This window comes from Psittacula echo (assembly GCF_963264785.1).
Source record: "Psittacula echo genome assembly, chromosome: 17".
Taxonomy (NCBI): domain Eukaryota; kingdom Metazoa; phylum Chordata; class Aves; order Psittaciformes; family Psittacidae; genus Psittacula; species Psittacula echo.
In genome coordinates this window covers 6,541,131-6,557,654 of record NC_137753.1, presented here as the reverse complement: position 1 = coordinate 6,557,654, position 16,524 = coordinate 6,541,131, and the positions used below count along the sequence as shown (strand labels likewise).

The window sequence follows — 16,524 nt, the reverse complement described above, 5'->3', positions numbered from 1 at the left end:
TATTCCTACATTCTAATATCCTTAGAAGTATGTTAGATATGCAGTTTCTGCCATAGTACTGCCACAGAAGTAGCACATGACTGACCAGTTACAGTGTACGGGCACTCTAAGTAATCAAAGGCAGTAATGCAGTGGGATTTCAAACCTACTTAGAAGTAGTACAGCCATGTGAACTTCAGGAGTCCAAGAAAAAGAACCTTTGTTATGTGAAAGGTATTGTGGCAGATGTCTTGTTTTCTTTTATAAGCAATAGCTTTATTTTTCACTTGTTTCTGTCACTAGGTATCGATATTAAAAAAGGCAGAGGCCGTTATATTGATACATGTATGGTAACATTTGCACCCCGTTACCTGCTGGATAATAAATCAACCTACAAGCTTGCCTTTGTCCAGCGGGAGTTTGCCAGAGGTCGGGTAAGATGCTTCCTGTTGTTACTTGTTAGTAAAATACTTGCAGTCAGTCACAGCATCTTCTAACCAAAAGGAACACAGTGGTTATACTTGAAAGTATTGTTGGCTGGCCATGAAGATCTTTCTCATTACTCTAGTACCAGCATCCACCTAACAGAATAATTGCTGTGTTGATATCTGAGAGGTATATCTGTTAATATTGTATTTTTTAATACCTGTAGGATGTGTATTTACCAATTTCTGTTACTAGGGAACATCCAATCCCGATGGCTACATCTCCACACTTCCTGGTTCCAGCGTCGTGTTCCACTGGCCACGTAATGATTATGATCAGTTGTTATGTGTGAGACTAATGGATGTCCCAAACTGTATTTGGTCTGGAGGCTTTGAGGTCAACAAAAATAACTCATTCCATATTAATATGAGGTATCTATTATATATAAATCTTCTGTAGCATGCTTCGATTTTTTGATAGAAGCAGCTGTTGAACAGCTGGGTAAAGCAGATCACAAGCCTACTCTTACCTCTCTTGCACTTGTTTGTTCTTGTTCAGGGACACCTTGGGAAAATGTTACTTCTTAAGAGTAGAAATTACTCTTCAAGGAGCCACATATCGCATTGCATTCAGTGACACTGATCAATTACCACCACCTTTCCGCATAGACAATTTTTCCAAGGTAAAAGAGAAAAAAAAATCACTTTACTGTCTATTCCTTAATAAAAGAAGAAAAGTAGGACTTTCATGTTTGTTAGAAGAGGGAGCCGGCTAGCTTATGTAATGAAATAAAATTAAAGTGTATGTAGCAAGAGCTATCTGTAGATAATAACTGTAATTTTCTGAAGTTTTAGTAAAAATTGGTAATACTCAACTGCTTCTTCATGTTCAAATAATAGCGCTGATGTTTGGCTTTCATGAGTCCATTAAAAGACTTACAAGAAGAGCATTATTACTGATGAGAAAACTGTGCTAGGGTGGTAGTTTCTAATCTAACCTGTGTTATTCTCAGCACTTGAATAACCTTTAAAAAGAATTCAGGCTAATGCTACCACTCCCTTTCTCTCTGTTTTTGGGCTTCCCTGTCAGTGATTATAAAAATAAGAGAATTTACTTTGTGACTCACTGACTGTCTTGTGGTCAGAGCAAGAGACAGAACTCGTAACAGTTATTGGTTCTCATTCTGGATTTTGGTACTGAACTGTTGAATAGAAGTGGGCAAGTCTCCTAATTTTGATTAGGTGTGTTTGAGATGCTGCTATGGCACTAAAGACATTCTGTACCATGGATGACAGCTAAAAGCAAAGATGACATTTCTCATCCCTTTGAGACTCTCTTTAATTGATGCCCGAATGGAAGAAAATGCATGTGAAACCGCTGAGGAGGGGAAGGAGCAAGCTGAATATGTTTGTGATCAACTCCTGAGAAGTGAACAAACAACAGCAAAACACCAAACATCTGTCTGGTTAACAATTTCTGTGTGAAACCAAATCCTCTCTCATAACTGTTGCAGGTCCCAGTTGTTTTTAATCAGCACGGTGTTGTCGAGCCGAGACTGTACACCGAGGTAAAGCCCATGACCTCTCTGGACTATGCCTGGGACGAACCTATTCTACAACCTTTTATAATGCTGACAGTCAAAGGGGCTGGCTCCTCAGAAATCGTTTGTAGCATGAATGACTTCCAAGAGAGCAAGCAGCTTTACTACGAGAACTTCATCTATATTGCTGCTACATATACTTTCTCAGGGTAATTCTATTTATTAGATGAAAATATGTTGAATGTTCACCATGTTCTTTAGGCTTTACATTAATATTCTCTTAACGGTTGCCATTGGAAAGTTATTCAAATGCAGCTAAACTTGGGTCAGCCTTGTAGGTAGCAGAAGAAATGCCAGAATTCAAAAGTTAAGTCTGGCAGTTGGTGAGCCCTGTGTCTTACCTTGTTTGTGATAACTTGGTTTTATAGGTGCAGCTTACCACTGTTTATTCTATCACATAGTGAGGAGGATTTAGGATAGGGCATCTGCTGTGCTCCCACTCTCTGATCTTGGAAGAACAGAGATATTTATAGTCACATCCAGGGGTTTAATTTGATTTGGTGTATAAAGAACATTGACTGCCGGACATACCTACTTATAATATGCCTGTGAATTGTAAACTTGCGCTAGTTGATATGCTATTGAAAACAGCTATGGGAGATTGATACATGCTTTTTTGCTTTCGTCAATATAAGGCAGAAATTTTTCTTTGGTATCCATCTGCTTTGCCTGAGAAGTTTCTAGTTGCAGTGAGAAGTCAAAGCCCCTTTTTAGACTGTACTCAAATTGACAGCTTGCACTGATAATTCCAAAAATACCAAGAGGGGGGAAAAAAAAAGCCCCAAACAATATAGATTTTAGTCTGATTGGCTGTATTGGAAGGATAAGCTTCCTCAGTTGGATTTTGGTACAGAGGTAATCCAGTCTGCAGAAACAGCAGCTACTCTGAATAAACATGGTGGTGTTTTCTTGGTGTTCTAGGTTACAGGAGCCAGGTGTAAGACCAGTTGCTTCGAATAAGGATGCTGCATATGCAGAACTCGTCCTTGATGTTTCTCCAAAGACTCAAAGAGTTGTACTGAAAAAGAAGGTACCAAGATAAATTTGATTCTGATAAAATGCTGTTGCTGTGTGCTGAAGTAAAATCAATATGCTGTGAGAGGAGAAAAAAGAACATTTTCATGAGAACTTTTAAAGGATGAAGACAGACTCCACTGAAAGTGACAGGTTATTGCAGTTGAGATTGCTTGAATTAAGTGGTTCTTCTGTATAAGACTTTCATGGGCATGAGACTGACAGAAAAGGGAATTTGAATAAAAGTAGTAAGGAATGTTGTAAATGCCCCTAAGACAATCAAGTGTGATAATTACATGTTGGATGTTCTAATGAAGTTAACAAAGTAGGGCATGCTTTCTTTTTGGTGCATTGTAAGCTAAGTCTTCTGTTTCTGGAGCTTTTAAGAAATAGAAACTGTATTTACTTATTGCTGAGATTACAAATAGCTTGTAAATACAGCTTTGCATCTAACAGTGCTAATATAGGATGCATATTCATTGGCTATCAGAGTTGAATTAGAAGGTTTTATGCAAACTAGTTCCTAATTCTAATTCAGGGCTCAGAATATAAATATATACAAGTCGTTCCAAGAACTATAATTCAAAGCATCTGATAGCAAAACAGAACAGAAATATTTGCTGTGTACTGCTGTGTTCACTTAAATGTTGATTTTTTTATGCAACAGGAGCCAGGAAAACGATCCCAGCTTTGGAAAATGACAAGCACAGGAATGCTTTGCCATGAAGGTTCATCTGTTCCTCAAAACCCCCATAAAGCATCTCCTCAGAATGTAGACTCCTGTATGATTTTAGATATTGCAGGCCTGGCGGCTGTTACCGATAACAGGTATAGACCATTGTCTTTGAAAGCACTCTTAACGTGATGTTCCACAGGAACAAGTTGCCCAAAGAAACTGTAAATGCTCCACCCTGGCAGCATTCAAAGCCAGGTTGGACAGAGCCTTGGGTGACATGGTCTAGGATGAGGCATCCCTGCCCATGGCAGGGGAGTTGAAACTAGATGATCCTTTCCAACCCAAACTATTCTATGATTCTATGATGTTCTCTGAATAAACGAAGAAATTATTCTGAAGGCGTGTTGAAGAGTTAGATTCTATCTGTCTTTGTGAACAGACTTTGTGATCGCTTTTGTGACTCGGAAATATTTTTAAAAACATGAAGCACAAAAAGAGCACTTCAGAAGTGAGATTAGGGAAATGAGCTTGAACAAAATTAAAGTGTTTGCCATTAACACATCTCAAGACTAGAACCAACAAGTTGGTGTGTTTTCATTGCAGGTATGAGCCCCTGATGTTGAGGAAGCCTGATCGACGGCGTAGCACTACCCAGACATGGAACTTTCGTGACGGAAAGTTGACCTGTGGTATTCATGGACTTGTTGTCCAGGTCAGTACTAATTCTGTGTTGAACTTGTGTTGACTGCTGCTGATACAGATGACAGAGTCATTTGAGTTTAAGATTGAAGTGAGCTAAAATCTTTGACAGCAAAGTTCAGATTACAGAGGAAATCGTGCTTGAGCAAGCAGCTCATGTGGTTCAAATTCATGGTTGAATGTTCTTACCAATTTCAAATGATTAAACATCTTGCACTATTCATTTGAAAGTAAAAATTATTAGTACATCGTTGTTGATATATAACAGTGCAGGGATAAATAAGGCCTTGATATTCTCATGCATACCAAATGCTGCAGATTGTGTCCCATCAGTGTTCCTGATGAAGCCAAAATTTGCGTATAACCAAACACTTCTCACAGTCATGGTTCTGACACTTTAGTAATAAGAATTTTAGAAGCAGTTTGAACTGTTGGCTCTCTTTGTGTTCCAGGAAACTCTTTACTTGCAGACACCTAACGCTTGCAAACTATTTAATAAATCTGCTTGCTGATGGTAGAATTTATAAGCACAGAAATCTGGATTGCTTTTACAGAGTCTAGAATTAAATATCAAAAGAACTTTGATGCTTTTCTATTTTTCCCACACACAGTTTTAATATATGTAAATAATTATCTGAAGCCTTTCCCTATTGTTTACTTATTTTTTTCCCCTTGCTCTTCTTTCTGCAGGCAAAGGGGGGAATAGTAGGCCTTCATGATGGAGCAGAAGTTGTTCTTGGTCCCGATACTTCACTTGATCTTCTGGGGCCAGTTCCACCTGAACAGCAGTTCATAAACCAAAAGATGAGGCCTGGGTCAGGAGTACTGGCTGTTAGAGTCATCCCGGATGGGCCAACTAGAGTTCTACAGGTGAAAACCCTTCATTAACTAGAATCTAGTTTCATTATTTGCTTGTTCTTGAAATACCTTTTTCTGTATTGCTTCTCTAAATTCCTACCAGAAGTTCCTTTATAGTGATACAAAGTGGGAGGGGAATATCATAAACCAGAAATAATTGCAACAAAAATTTTCACTGTATTTATTTGTTAAAACATAATTTTATAAGGTAGGACAATATAGTTGTTATTTGTAAATCGGAAAGTGCTGATTTTAGTAATGTATTTATTTATCAGATAATGGATTTTAACCAACGTAGAAATGATCGTTTACCCAGCGAAGGAGATGAACTTCCCATTACAGAACAGGATCTACGCAAGTTGAAAAACCCAGATACAGAACAGGAATTAGAAGTAAGATAGTACGACTAGTATCTGTCTCTCTTATTTATCATTTTCATTATAGATTTTTAGCGAAGTCTGGGGGGAGCTACTAACTTTTCCTCATAATCACTTCTTGTTATGAACTTCTAGATTTTCCTGCTAAAACTCTTCATGCTTAGAAGTTGGTTTTATACATGTCAACACCTCTTCATTCAAAGATGAACTGTCAATGAGCTGTTCAGACTCTCTGGAGATGAGTCTAAAAAAATTACTTCTTTGCAGAAGTGTGTATTCAGTATCACAGGTTTTTTCAGTGTTGGTTGCTAAGTGGGCTTTTTTTTTCTGTTCAAATACTCTTTTCTCAGGTGCTTGTGAAACTGGAAGGTGGAATAGGATTGTCTTTGGTCAACAAGGTTCCTGAAGAGCTGGTGTTTGCAAGCCTCACAAGAATTAATATCCACTATACAGAGCTGTCAACAAGTCAGGTGCTGGAGCTCAGTGTGCAAGACATACAGGTATTGGCTGTTTTGAAACCAGTGTATTTGTTCATGGATCTTCTGCGGGTTTTGTTGTCATAACAGGTTTGAAAATGTTTAGAGCTGTTACTGAGATTTCAAATCTTACATATCATAGAAGTTTCAGTTTGCATTGATGTTTCCTTTTTTCATGGCCTCTACTTAATAGTAGTTGAGATGAGGATTGTATTTCATGCCATGGATTTTGAAATGGCAAGTTAGAAATTTTTTTTTTAATTTTTTAATTTTTATTTTGCAAACAGGTCAGTTTGAGGTTTTTCTCCCTTCCTAGTATTTCTCATCGTATAATGAAAAAGCAGCTGTTGAAAGCAGGAATCCTAACACTGGTAGTACCACAGTATAAATGACAGATCATAGGCAGATAAGACAAATGTAAACCTCTTATATTTTGTTTACAAATAGTTGTTGGTTTTGACTTTGCAGAATTTTACTTTAACCTCTGTTTTCTGTTCATTCTTTGAAATTCAGAAGGTAAGCTGAAGGGAATTGTGGGTCCTGATGTACATTACACGAGATACTTAACGTGCATCATACAAACTACAGTGCAGGAGTAGCTTAACTGGGGGGGTGTATAACATTTTTGGCTGTGTTTTTTGAAACAGAAAAAAAAAAGAGAGAATACAGAAGTTTTATTACAGGTTTTGTTGATAGTTACAACCATTTTTTAAATGGAGGGCATTTCTCAGTATTTCCTTGATATAGTCTCAGTGTTGATAGTAACCAAACCAAGTATATTCAGTACCTCCCTCCCTCAAGGATTGGGTATTTCTGAAAGCTTTTAAGTCCTTGGTTAAGGAAGATCACTCTTGTTGTTTATCATCATTTATTCAGATTCTCTTATCTCTGTAGGTGGACAACCAGCTTATTGGCACCACACGGCCTTTCATGCTCTTTCTGACCCCTAAGACAAGTGAAAATGAATCCGTGGAGACTGGTCCTGCTGTACAAGTAAATGCAATGAAATTTCCCAGTAAAAATGCACTGACTGATATATACAAGGTAAACAAACCACCATCCTTTGATTGTGCCATAAGGGTGTTAATCTGTTTAAATGATCTTTCCTGTTCCTCATTTTTACTAATACTCCAATAATGTGAGAAATACGCTTTGTTGAATTAATAGTGAGGCTTAAAGGAGGCTATGTCCACCTTCTTGTGGTCATAGAGTTTAAAGCTACAGTACAGTGATGAACAAGATAATAAATATATTTAAAAATAAAACAGATTAGGCCAGATCACTGTTTAGTTCATGTCTGTGACTTTACCTTTCAAGCCAGTTACTCTCCCCTCAGAACTGATGGTACTGTAGAGAACCAGAATATCTGTGTATGGTTTTCATGAGTTGTGTACAAGGTTATTACTTCTCTCTGATAAGCTGTTATCATGCAGTATAAACCCTATTCCTTGTACTATAGCTGTTTGGAAATGCATCCACCAGCTGTGGTATTTATTGTGAGAGCAAACCAGAATTGCTTATCAAGACCTATTTTCTCACTTGGAATCTTCCCCCATGTATTTTGGCACTGTTTTGAAAACAGCTGATTTCAGTGTTGGAAAACAGCAAAGCATCAGATTCTGAAGTGTTAGTATTAGGCAATGAAGCACAATGTCTTCCAAAAAATGGAAATAATTGTCAGTAGTCATAGGTAACTTTAAGTGAAGAAAACTGCCAAAGACATTTTATAGGTGGGAATTTTACTACAGATCCATTCCAGTGAAAATACTCTGAAGTAGAACATACTGTCCTATTTAATGGCTTACATGGAGTGTTAATATTGTAAACTGAGACCTGTTTTTCCTCATAGCACCTGATGATCACTGCTAGAAAATTCACCGTGCAAATTGAGGAGAAACTACTTCTGAAGCTGTTGAGTTTCTTTGGCTATGATCAGTCTGAATCAGGTATATTATGAAATTACAAAGACCAGTTTACAGCGTACAGGGGTATTATGATCTTTGCATCTAAAATAAGGTCAAAATACCTGGCAAACTCTTTGCTGCTTGAAAACTTCTTTTGAACAGAAAGCTGGAAAGCTGATGTCTCAGTGGCCCCTGTAAAGCTCTTAAAGTACATGATATTCAGCTAGTGACCCATGTAACGTGCTGTTGTCCAGTACTCAGTGATTGAGCTGAGCCTCTGTGGGAAGGAGTTTAGTATTTGTTTTAACTTCCTGTATCTGGATTTGTCTAAATTGGGGTAAAAGAAATTGTGTTACTAATTTAGCAAACCACTTTGTTTAGTAATGTTTGTTTATTTCAACCCAAGGCTAGAAATGGGATCTCTGTTCATTTGTTCTTGGGCAGTCCTCTTGTTTAACAGAAGGAAAATTTTGGCTGCCTGACCTTTGAGTTGTGGCATCCATAACCCTGTCTTTGATTGTAATTGGAGTTTTCTTCCACTCAGTGAGGCAAGACAGAGCTCTTAAATCTTCTCATAGATATTGTTCTAATCCTTATGTTGCGGGGTTTATCTGTTTGATGGTAACTTTCTGCAATGTCTGTTTTGGAGTGGCAATTGAAAAAGTCACTTCTATGCAGTGGGATGTGTAGGGTTATGTACTAAAATAACTACTCCAGGAAAAAACTATTTTTGTCATGATTCCAAATGGGGGCAAGCCTACAAATGATGATCAAGAGTTCTGTGTCTTGCTAATCTACAGTATTTTCAGATTTGTCTCTGGAAAAAAAAAAGGGTATTACATTTGCCAGTTTCACAGAGCATGTAACAACTTAGAGCTGTGGTGATGAGGAAGAAATCAAGATTTTGAGTTTTGCTCTTTTGCTGTTTACTAACCTGTCCTTTGTTTTGGTTTACCCTGATGCTTTTGCTGCTTTTTATTTCCTTACTACTGTACAGTCTTTGTAGTTTCTCCCCTGATGGTGATGATGTCATCAAAGATTCAGACAAAAACTATTTTGTCATTTACACTCAGCACATTTAATTGTTCAACCTGAGTTCATAAGGCTTTGTAATTTCTCATCTTCCCCTTGCTTTCTCACACCACCAAGATGTTCATACAGATAGCACATGGACTTGTTAGTGTCAACCAAATTTGGCTCACTGTGGACATAAATTGATTGATTGAATGGTTCCATGTAGGCATTTCTCCATTCTGTGTGATAAATGAAAAGATAGTCACCTTTGCTTGCTTTGTACATTGTCTTGGTAGTTGAGCATGTAAGGAGGTATAGAGAAAGTAGAAAAAGGTATTGTAAGACCATGACTTACACAGTAGGAAATGGTGCATAGTTTGTATCTCCTGGTTTTTCTATGCTGACACAGGAAAATTAGAAGCAAGATTAAAAGCTCAAGTAACTTCAACTATGCATTTGGATGACTTCTCTTTACCTAGCTACAAATACAGTCAGGTTTTAAAGATGCAGGCAGATCTGAAAAAAACATTAAGCCTCAAAGGTCAACCTTATGTCACAAGGTATGAGTAATACTGCTGGCTATAAAAGCAATTGCACATATTTTTTATTTGTATAGAGAATCTACTAACTCTTTATAAGTATGTATTCATAACCCCATATTTATTTATATTTAATCTACTCTGATTCCTGTGTTTTGTCTGGATGCAGAGGTTGAGAAGTATGATGAAAACCTCCATGAAAAGGTTGTTGAACAAGGTGGAGGACAAAAGAGATACTACTTTGAAAACCTGAAAATTAGTGTCCCTCAAATCAAGTTGAGTGTCTTCACTTCCAACAAGCTGCCTCTGGACCTCAAGGTACACCAGTGCATTCACAGAGTATGCTTCCAAGGAAAGAGAATCTATTGTAGGAGGAAAAAGGAACAGCAGCTTTAACTAACTGCTTTTAATTTCCATTTACTCTTCCATTACTTAAGTTACAAATAATAGAAGTCCCAATAGCTTCTGTTATTTAATGTGCATAATTTACAGTCTCTTCTGTGATATTCTTTCATTTTTGTAATCTCCGTTGACGCACAGCCAACTTCACCTAACTCACTACTTTTCAAAGGATCTTGGTTGCATTCATAGTAAAGAGGTGAAAGGGAGTGTCTGTCAAACAGAAGGGCTGATGTGAAGAATACAAATATAAATAATAAAAATATAAATATATAAATATAAATAAAATACAAATATATAAATATAAATAATAAATAAAAATAAAATTAATATATAAAAATAAATATAAATATAAAAATAAATATAAATATAAAATATAAATAAAATTAAAAATATAAATAATAAAAATACAAATAAATTAGAAGAAATACAGGACAACTCTGAGTGTTTTCATCCAAAAAACGTTGTTGCAATAGGAGGGTATGCATGAGCACTATTTAGTTTGGTTCAATATCGAATTGAATTCAGATTGAGTATAGACTTAGAGAAGTAGAAAATCCTGTGTCCCTTTCACATGGTAATACATGTTGTGGCACAGTTGTTCAAGTGAACCAGGGATTCCAAATTACAGCAAAAAGATAATCTCACCCAACTTTTATTACCAAGCTGTGTGTTGGGACCTTCCTGGACCTAGCAAGGTGGCAACGGTTGGCAATATTTCAGTTCCCTCTGAACTAATGCAGCTGATTTCCTCCAAAGTAGGGGAGCTGAAGCAAAACCAACCAACCAAACCATAAAACCCCTCTCCACTGTAGAGGGATTGAGCTGCTGCCTATTCAACTTTTGTGCTCAAAACCCAAAATTGAGACACTGGGTAGGCTTTTTTGTGTCTTTGATATTAAGGACATTGGGGTGTGCAAGCTTTTAAAGAAGTTGAGTTTTGTGGAATGAATGTAAATCATGGGGTCCTGCCAGGATGACCCAGGATATCATTAGTCCTGCATTCTTGTATTGCTTTTACGAACTCCTTGTGCAAAGGAGGAGCATTCAGTAGCAGCAGTAATACTCCTTACCACTGAACATCAGGAGTGTCTTGAATGTGTTTGCACGTGAGCTTTAACTTCAAAATGCTTATCATCTGATAATCTCAAATTTAGAGAGAGAAAACAGTGTTAGTGATGAGTACCTTTAAGAACCCAGTAATGTACGCTGTTCTGTTTGGATTTCCTACAACCTTGGGTATATGATTGCCTCTAGATGTGTCTTGGCAGCCCCCAGCAGTGTTCCCAAGAGAAGGCTTGGTGTATGCATTTTTTCCCTTCCCCCAAATGATAACAGTCACTGACTGTATTCTGGATATTGACTTCCACATAAAGAATTCCATTCAGTTTTGTAGCACAGCAGAGTTTAGGGTGGAAGGGAGAGAATGATCACAGTAGAGCCTTTGTAGAAGTTTTTCTAACTACCTCTAATGTTCCTGGCTTGGACATTGCTGTCTGGTAATTTGGTGTAGAGAGACTATTTTTATTGGGTACCAATATTAACAAAGTTGCCTTATAGAATATCTGATAGTTAAACAGGAAATTACTTGCTACCCAAGTGAATAATGAGGACTAGTCTAGTTAGTCATCCATTTACTGAAAAAAATAAATAGGCCCTTTCTTACTTGCAAACTGAACTCAGACCTATAATGTACATTAAGTGCCTGCAGATGGCAGAAACACTCACATTACTTACAACCAGGCATGCTTCTGTGGTGAAGATACAACACGAGTATCAGGCTTCTTCCTTCTCCAGATTTTTTGATGTTGATGACCTCAGATGCGATCATCAAGACCTGAAATAGAAGGGATCCCTTTCTTTCTTTAAAAGATTAGTTTTCTTGTTTATTTTTCCAACATTATTTGTATGTTTGCATATACAGCTGTATAGTTTGTCCACCTTAAGTATGGTTTTTTTTATGTATAGATTGTGCATGCTACAGATGGCCCATGGGCTAATTACTGGTTTAGTTTCCTTCCTTGAAAATTACTGAAAAAGCTGGTTTAAAGCATTTTGGTACACCACATAATGTTAAGAAATGAGCCTCAGGTTTGCAAGAAATTCTAGCTCATCCTGACACTTAATCCAATCATAGAACTTCAACAGGTGGAAAATACCCAGCTTTTTCTTCACTGCTTCTCAAGGAAATTCATTTAAGGTTCTGTTTAATTGAACATTAGAGTAGTTATGGCAAAGTGCTAAGTATAGAATCTTAAAAACATTTTGTTTTGAACCAGATTGCCTCAGGAAGAATGTTTAATGACTGTGTAGTTACCGAAGAAATGCAGTTCTAATAATGGATTGTTGCTTACAAGTCAAAGCTTTTTGGAGTGCTTGCCCTCTATATCAAAGCATCTGCATGGCAGTGGTAAACTGCTCTAGCAGCTTCAGTTAATTTTGGATTGTTATCCATTTAAAGATTAATTCACTTGGGTGCTGTGGATGAGAGAGAGAAAAATTAAAGTATCAATATCTTTTATTTAATTAGGCATTGAAAAGCACACTGGGATTTCCTCTAATCCGATTTGAAGATGCTGTGATTAATCTGGATCCTTTCACTAGGGTCCATCCATACGAAACTCAGGAGTTTATTATTAATGACATTTTGAAACACTTTCAAGAGGTAAGTGTCTTACAGATTTTACTGTGCCAGAGGCTGAGCTTCTCTTGCTCAATGAGTTCTATCCTGAGGGTGTGAGAACCCTTCCTTTTCTATTTACTTCAGTGTTAGTGCTGTGTTGCTTTGGTACATGGAGAAATAGCATCACATGCTTCTAAGAAGACACTTCATTTTTAGGATTAAACTGTTGTTGATCTTACTGGTATTTGTGTGTTCATTTCTTCATTAAAACAAACCTAGGTTTGTATATCCTTTTATTGTGGGTGGGACTTCTAATCAGCCATGCTGCTGGTAGTATGATCCATAAATGATATTTCATTCTTCCTGTTGATTTTCCAGGAGCTGCTTAGTCAGGCAGCAAGGATTCTAGGCTCTGTGGATTTCCTTGGCAACCCTATGGGTCTGTTGAATGATGTTTCAGAAGGTGTTACTGGACTTATAAAATACGGCAACGTTGGTGGTCTCATAAGAAATGTCACACATGGAGTATCAAACTCAGCTGCAAAGGTAATAATCACAATATTAATAAGTTTGATAAAACAATAAGCAGAAAGTAGTGGGGAAACAACTTAAACAGAATTATTAACCATCTTTAAATTGCTTTATGTCCTGCTTATTTTGTAAAAATTAATTATAAGCTGTAGATTCCTTTGAAATCACTTTATATGTACACTGCAGGGATGCTAGGAATCTTGCGGCAGTCAGGGAAACCGCTCAAGGCCTTACTTGATACACATGTATTTGCAGGTTAAATGCACAATGAGAACTAAAATGTTGCTCAGGTGTAGTGTCATCTCCAACATGCAAATGAAGAAAGTTACGTACATAATATATATATATAAAGAGATCACTATAGCCATTTGGAGTATTTGAGAGGTTTAGTTGAACAGAAGTTGTTAACTTTTTTTTAATGTGAATATCAATTATTATGCTAACACTTCAGTTGTTTTTCTGTGCCAAATAGCAACAAAGAAGGGAGTTTCCAGATTGCTAAACATTTATCTTTAGTTTAATTCCTAAGTCTCTGCATGGTGAACGTTCTTTTGTCCTTCCTGGTAATGACTGAGCGAATTCAGTTACATATGTGTTATCAGTGAAAATAACTATCTTTAGTGCCTGAGAGTTATGATCTGTGACAGCAGCCGTAAAGAGGAAGTGGGTTTGATCATGTTTGATACTGTATTTTATAGTGAACAAACATATGTTCTTGAAATAGCTTTCATTGCATACATGGTGTGTCGACATGTACCTTAAATGAACTTTGTGATCCCAGGTAGAACTGGCATAATGCTTTCTTCACATAAGGATGTCATGTTAAAATTGGTTTCTTTGAAAATTCTTTACTTCCTATTATTTTCAGTTTCCAAACTGGTAAGTCTGTACCTCTGTATTATCGTGATTCATCCTGTATACTATTTGTATACAAAGAAATCTACCTTCTTGCCCATGTTAGTGGGAAAAGGCAATTCAGAAGATGAAAAATGTAATGTGTAGAGTTTGCGTAGTTACAGGCTCAAGACTAACATTATCAAACTGAGTTAAACTGCCAGAGAGATCCCCAGCCCATCACCAAGTGCAGAGCTGTATGTCTAACCCAGCCACGCCACAAGCTGAGCCGTGAGGAAAGATAACACACACCTCCTCTGTTGTAATTATCTTGTTCCCAGCATTAACCCATTTGGGGCAATTCCAAGAAATTCAAACAAAATACCGTTGTGTTGATATTCCTGTCCTAACCCACACTAGGTGGTTGCCCATATTTTCTGCTCATGGTTCCAGTCTCTTGTGACCCATCCACCCCACCCAATAGAGTATGTTTCTTTAGGGTTTCCTTTCTATAAAGTGTTGTTTCCTCATCACAGTCACATCTGCAGCAACAGTCTCATAAATCTTTCTTTAAAAGGCACGAGCCTTCCTCTATTTCCCACAAGGGCAAGGTCATTCTTTGAACTTCAGAGTCATTTGTAACCAAGGGGTTTTTGAAGATTTTCAAAGGCAGAAGGGCAGTTGGATGCTGAACTCCCTTCAAAATTCAATGGGAGCTGAGGGCCTGCTTTCCATTTATATCTTTGAAAATCACCCCATGGACTATTTATCTGTCATCTTCCCAGGTATTTTTTTCTTTCTCCTTGTTATATCTGAAATGTCTGTGATGCTAATGTCACATAGTACCTTTTTAAAAGCTTTTTGTGTGGATTATGGATTTGTCCTTTTGCAGAACAAGGAGAGAATTAAATCATTTAGGAAAGCATACTAGTACATTATGGAATTCCTTGATTAATCCTTCTTCCAAAACATGGATCTTAATTCTGCTGCATAGAAAATAATAGTAGAAAAAGGCTTAAATGATCAGAATAATTCTTCCCTTTATGTTGTGCTGCTTTAGGCACCTAATTCTGCTAGAAAACTAAGCCAGAAATGTCCCTATGATAAGAAATTGACATTTCAAGTACAGTTTGTGATGTGTTATATATGTGGTACAGTGTAGAACTTTGTTTTTCACTCCCTTCTGCTGTATCATGTATGTGCCTTACGATTGTGTCTAGGACATGTGAAGATTTGGGAAAGAAAAAAAAGTAATTCCAGTTACTCAAGAAAAACATGACTGAAGCAATAGATCATTTTTGTCTCGCTGCTAGTGCTCTGTAGGGAAAGTATTTTAAAGTATGTTTTCACTGCATGAATTTCCACCCGATGCAGCTGTGCTGCAGTGGCTTCCCTCATCTTCAGCTTCTTGTGTGGAGCTGGTAGCTGCTGCAGCTGCATAGGCCAATGTTCTGCACAGAAATTGGTGCCTGGAACACCACCCATTTGGGTTGGTTTGAGTACCCGACTTGTAAAGTGTCTGCAGTAAGAATCTAGAATAGATTTCAAGATGTGTTAGATTTTAAGGTGTGACTAGAGAGGTGGACCTTAATATGATAATCATCACTTTAAAAGAACACTGCTTGCCTGAATTGAAAAGGAAGCTATTGGAGGGGTATCTGGTTTTGTCATCTTATTGCTTTTCTATTTTATAGTTCTGCTGATTATCCCTGTAATGGCTTTTCCGTGCATTTCAGAACACGCAGTGGGTAATGCTGTCTTTCAAGTGGAGAGCTGCAGCATATTTAAGTTGGCACAAAACCTCAGGTTAAATAAAGTTCACTACAGACAGTTTTGTAGTTTTGATCCCTTGGAGACTCCAAATTCTGTATTTTAAAAAGTTCTTTGATCCTAAATATTGACACCTGAGGGAATTTTATTCCCTCTGAATGGAGACTTCTGTAGTTGCCATATGCATTGAAATGTCTTGCATTCTTGGTATCCACACTTTTCTTTTATATTTCCCATTAGGCATGATAGCACTAAATCCTAAATTATTCCTGGTTCAGAGGTGATAATTAGAAATGAATACTGAACACTGAATTAGCATTGGAACAAAAGTGTTCCATAGCTTATGTTTTCCACATGGAAAATTAAGCATGGTTGTATGTGTTACTGGTGGTTAGATGTTGTGCTGACCTAATGAAATAACTGGTAGTAAGAATTGAAAAGATTAATCAGCTTGTCAATGCTGCATTTAATTTGTCTGATCCTTTCAATCCTTACAAGGAACTCTGTTATCTTTTATGAATTTTGAGCATATAGTGATGTAGTTGTCATGATTCTGCAGCTGGGCTTTGTTTCTGGATGGAAATAATTGTTGTGGCCCTCCCTCCCAATAAAAAGAATTTAATGAACTTTTCTGAAAGAGCTTAATTTTCATATTGAACTTTGAAGTTTCCAGTCAGAAATTACATTAGGCTTCTTAACGGAAGGTAAAGCAACAACCACAGTTGTATTTCATCATTAGTTTTTTGTGGAAGCTTGCAGAGTTCTGAGCAGTGCAGGCTTCCTTAGGCTTGGAGCAGGCATCCAG

General features: G+C 37.2%; 1 protein-coding gene across 10 annotated transcripts in view; it reads left to right on the top strand.

Annotated features, from left to right (window-relative positions):
- VPS13D (vacuolar protein sorting 13 homolog D) overlaps positions 1–16,524 on the top strand; it is a 107,673-nt gene that overhangs the window by 54,040 nt on the left and 37,109 nt on the right. For 9 of the 10 annotated variants that reach the window (XM_080631413.1, XM_080631421.1, XM_080631418.1 and 6 more), the window contains 15 exons: positions 283–413; positions 661–836; positions 964–1,087; positions 1,919–2,154; positions 2,927–3,035; positions 3,687–3,847; positions 4,299–4,407; positions 5,085–5,264; positions 5,528–5,644; positions 5,980–6,129; positions 7,000–7,149; positions 7,955–8,051; positions 9,732–9,880; positions 12,492–12,626; positions 12,963–13,130. In XM_080631413.1, coding sequence (XP_080487539.1) covers positions 283–413; positions 661–836; positions 964–1,087; positions 1,919–2,154; positions 2,927–3,035; positions 3,687–3,847; positions 4,299–4,407; positions 5,085–5,264; positions 5,528–5,644; positions 5,980–6,129; positions 7,000–7,149; positions 7,955–8,051; positions 9,732–9,880; positions 12,492–12,626; positions 12,963–13,130 — 2,192 coding nt within the window. The remainder of the gene's footprint in view (positions 1–282; positions 414–660; positions 837–963; positions 1,088–1,918; positions 2,155–2,926; positions 3,036–3,686; positions 3,848–4,298; positions 4,408–5,084; positions 5,265–5,527; positions 5,645–5,979; positions 6,130–6,999; positions 7,150–7,954; positions 8,052–9,731; positions 9,881–12,491; positions 12,627–12,962; positions 13,131–16,524) is intronic. The other variant, XM_080631419.1, reaches the window with a different exon arrangement.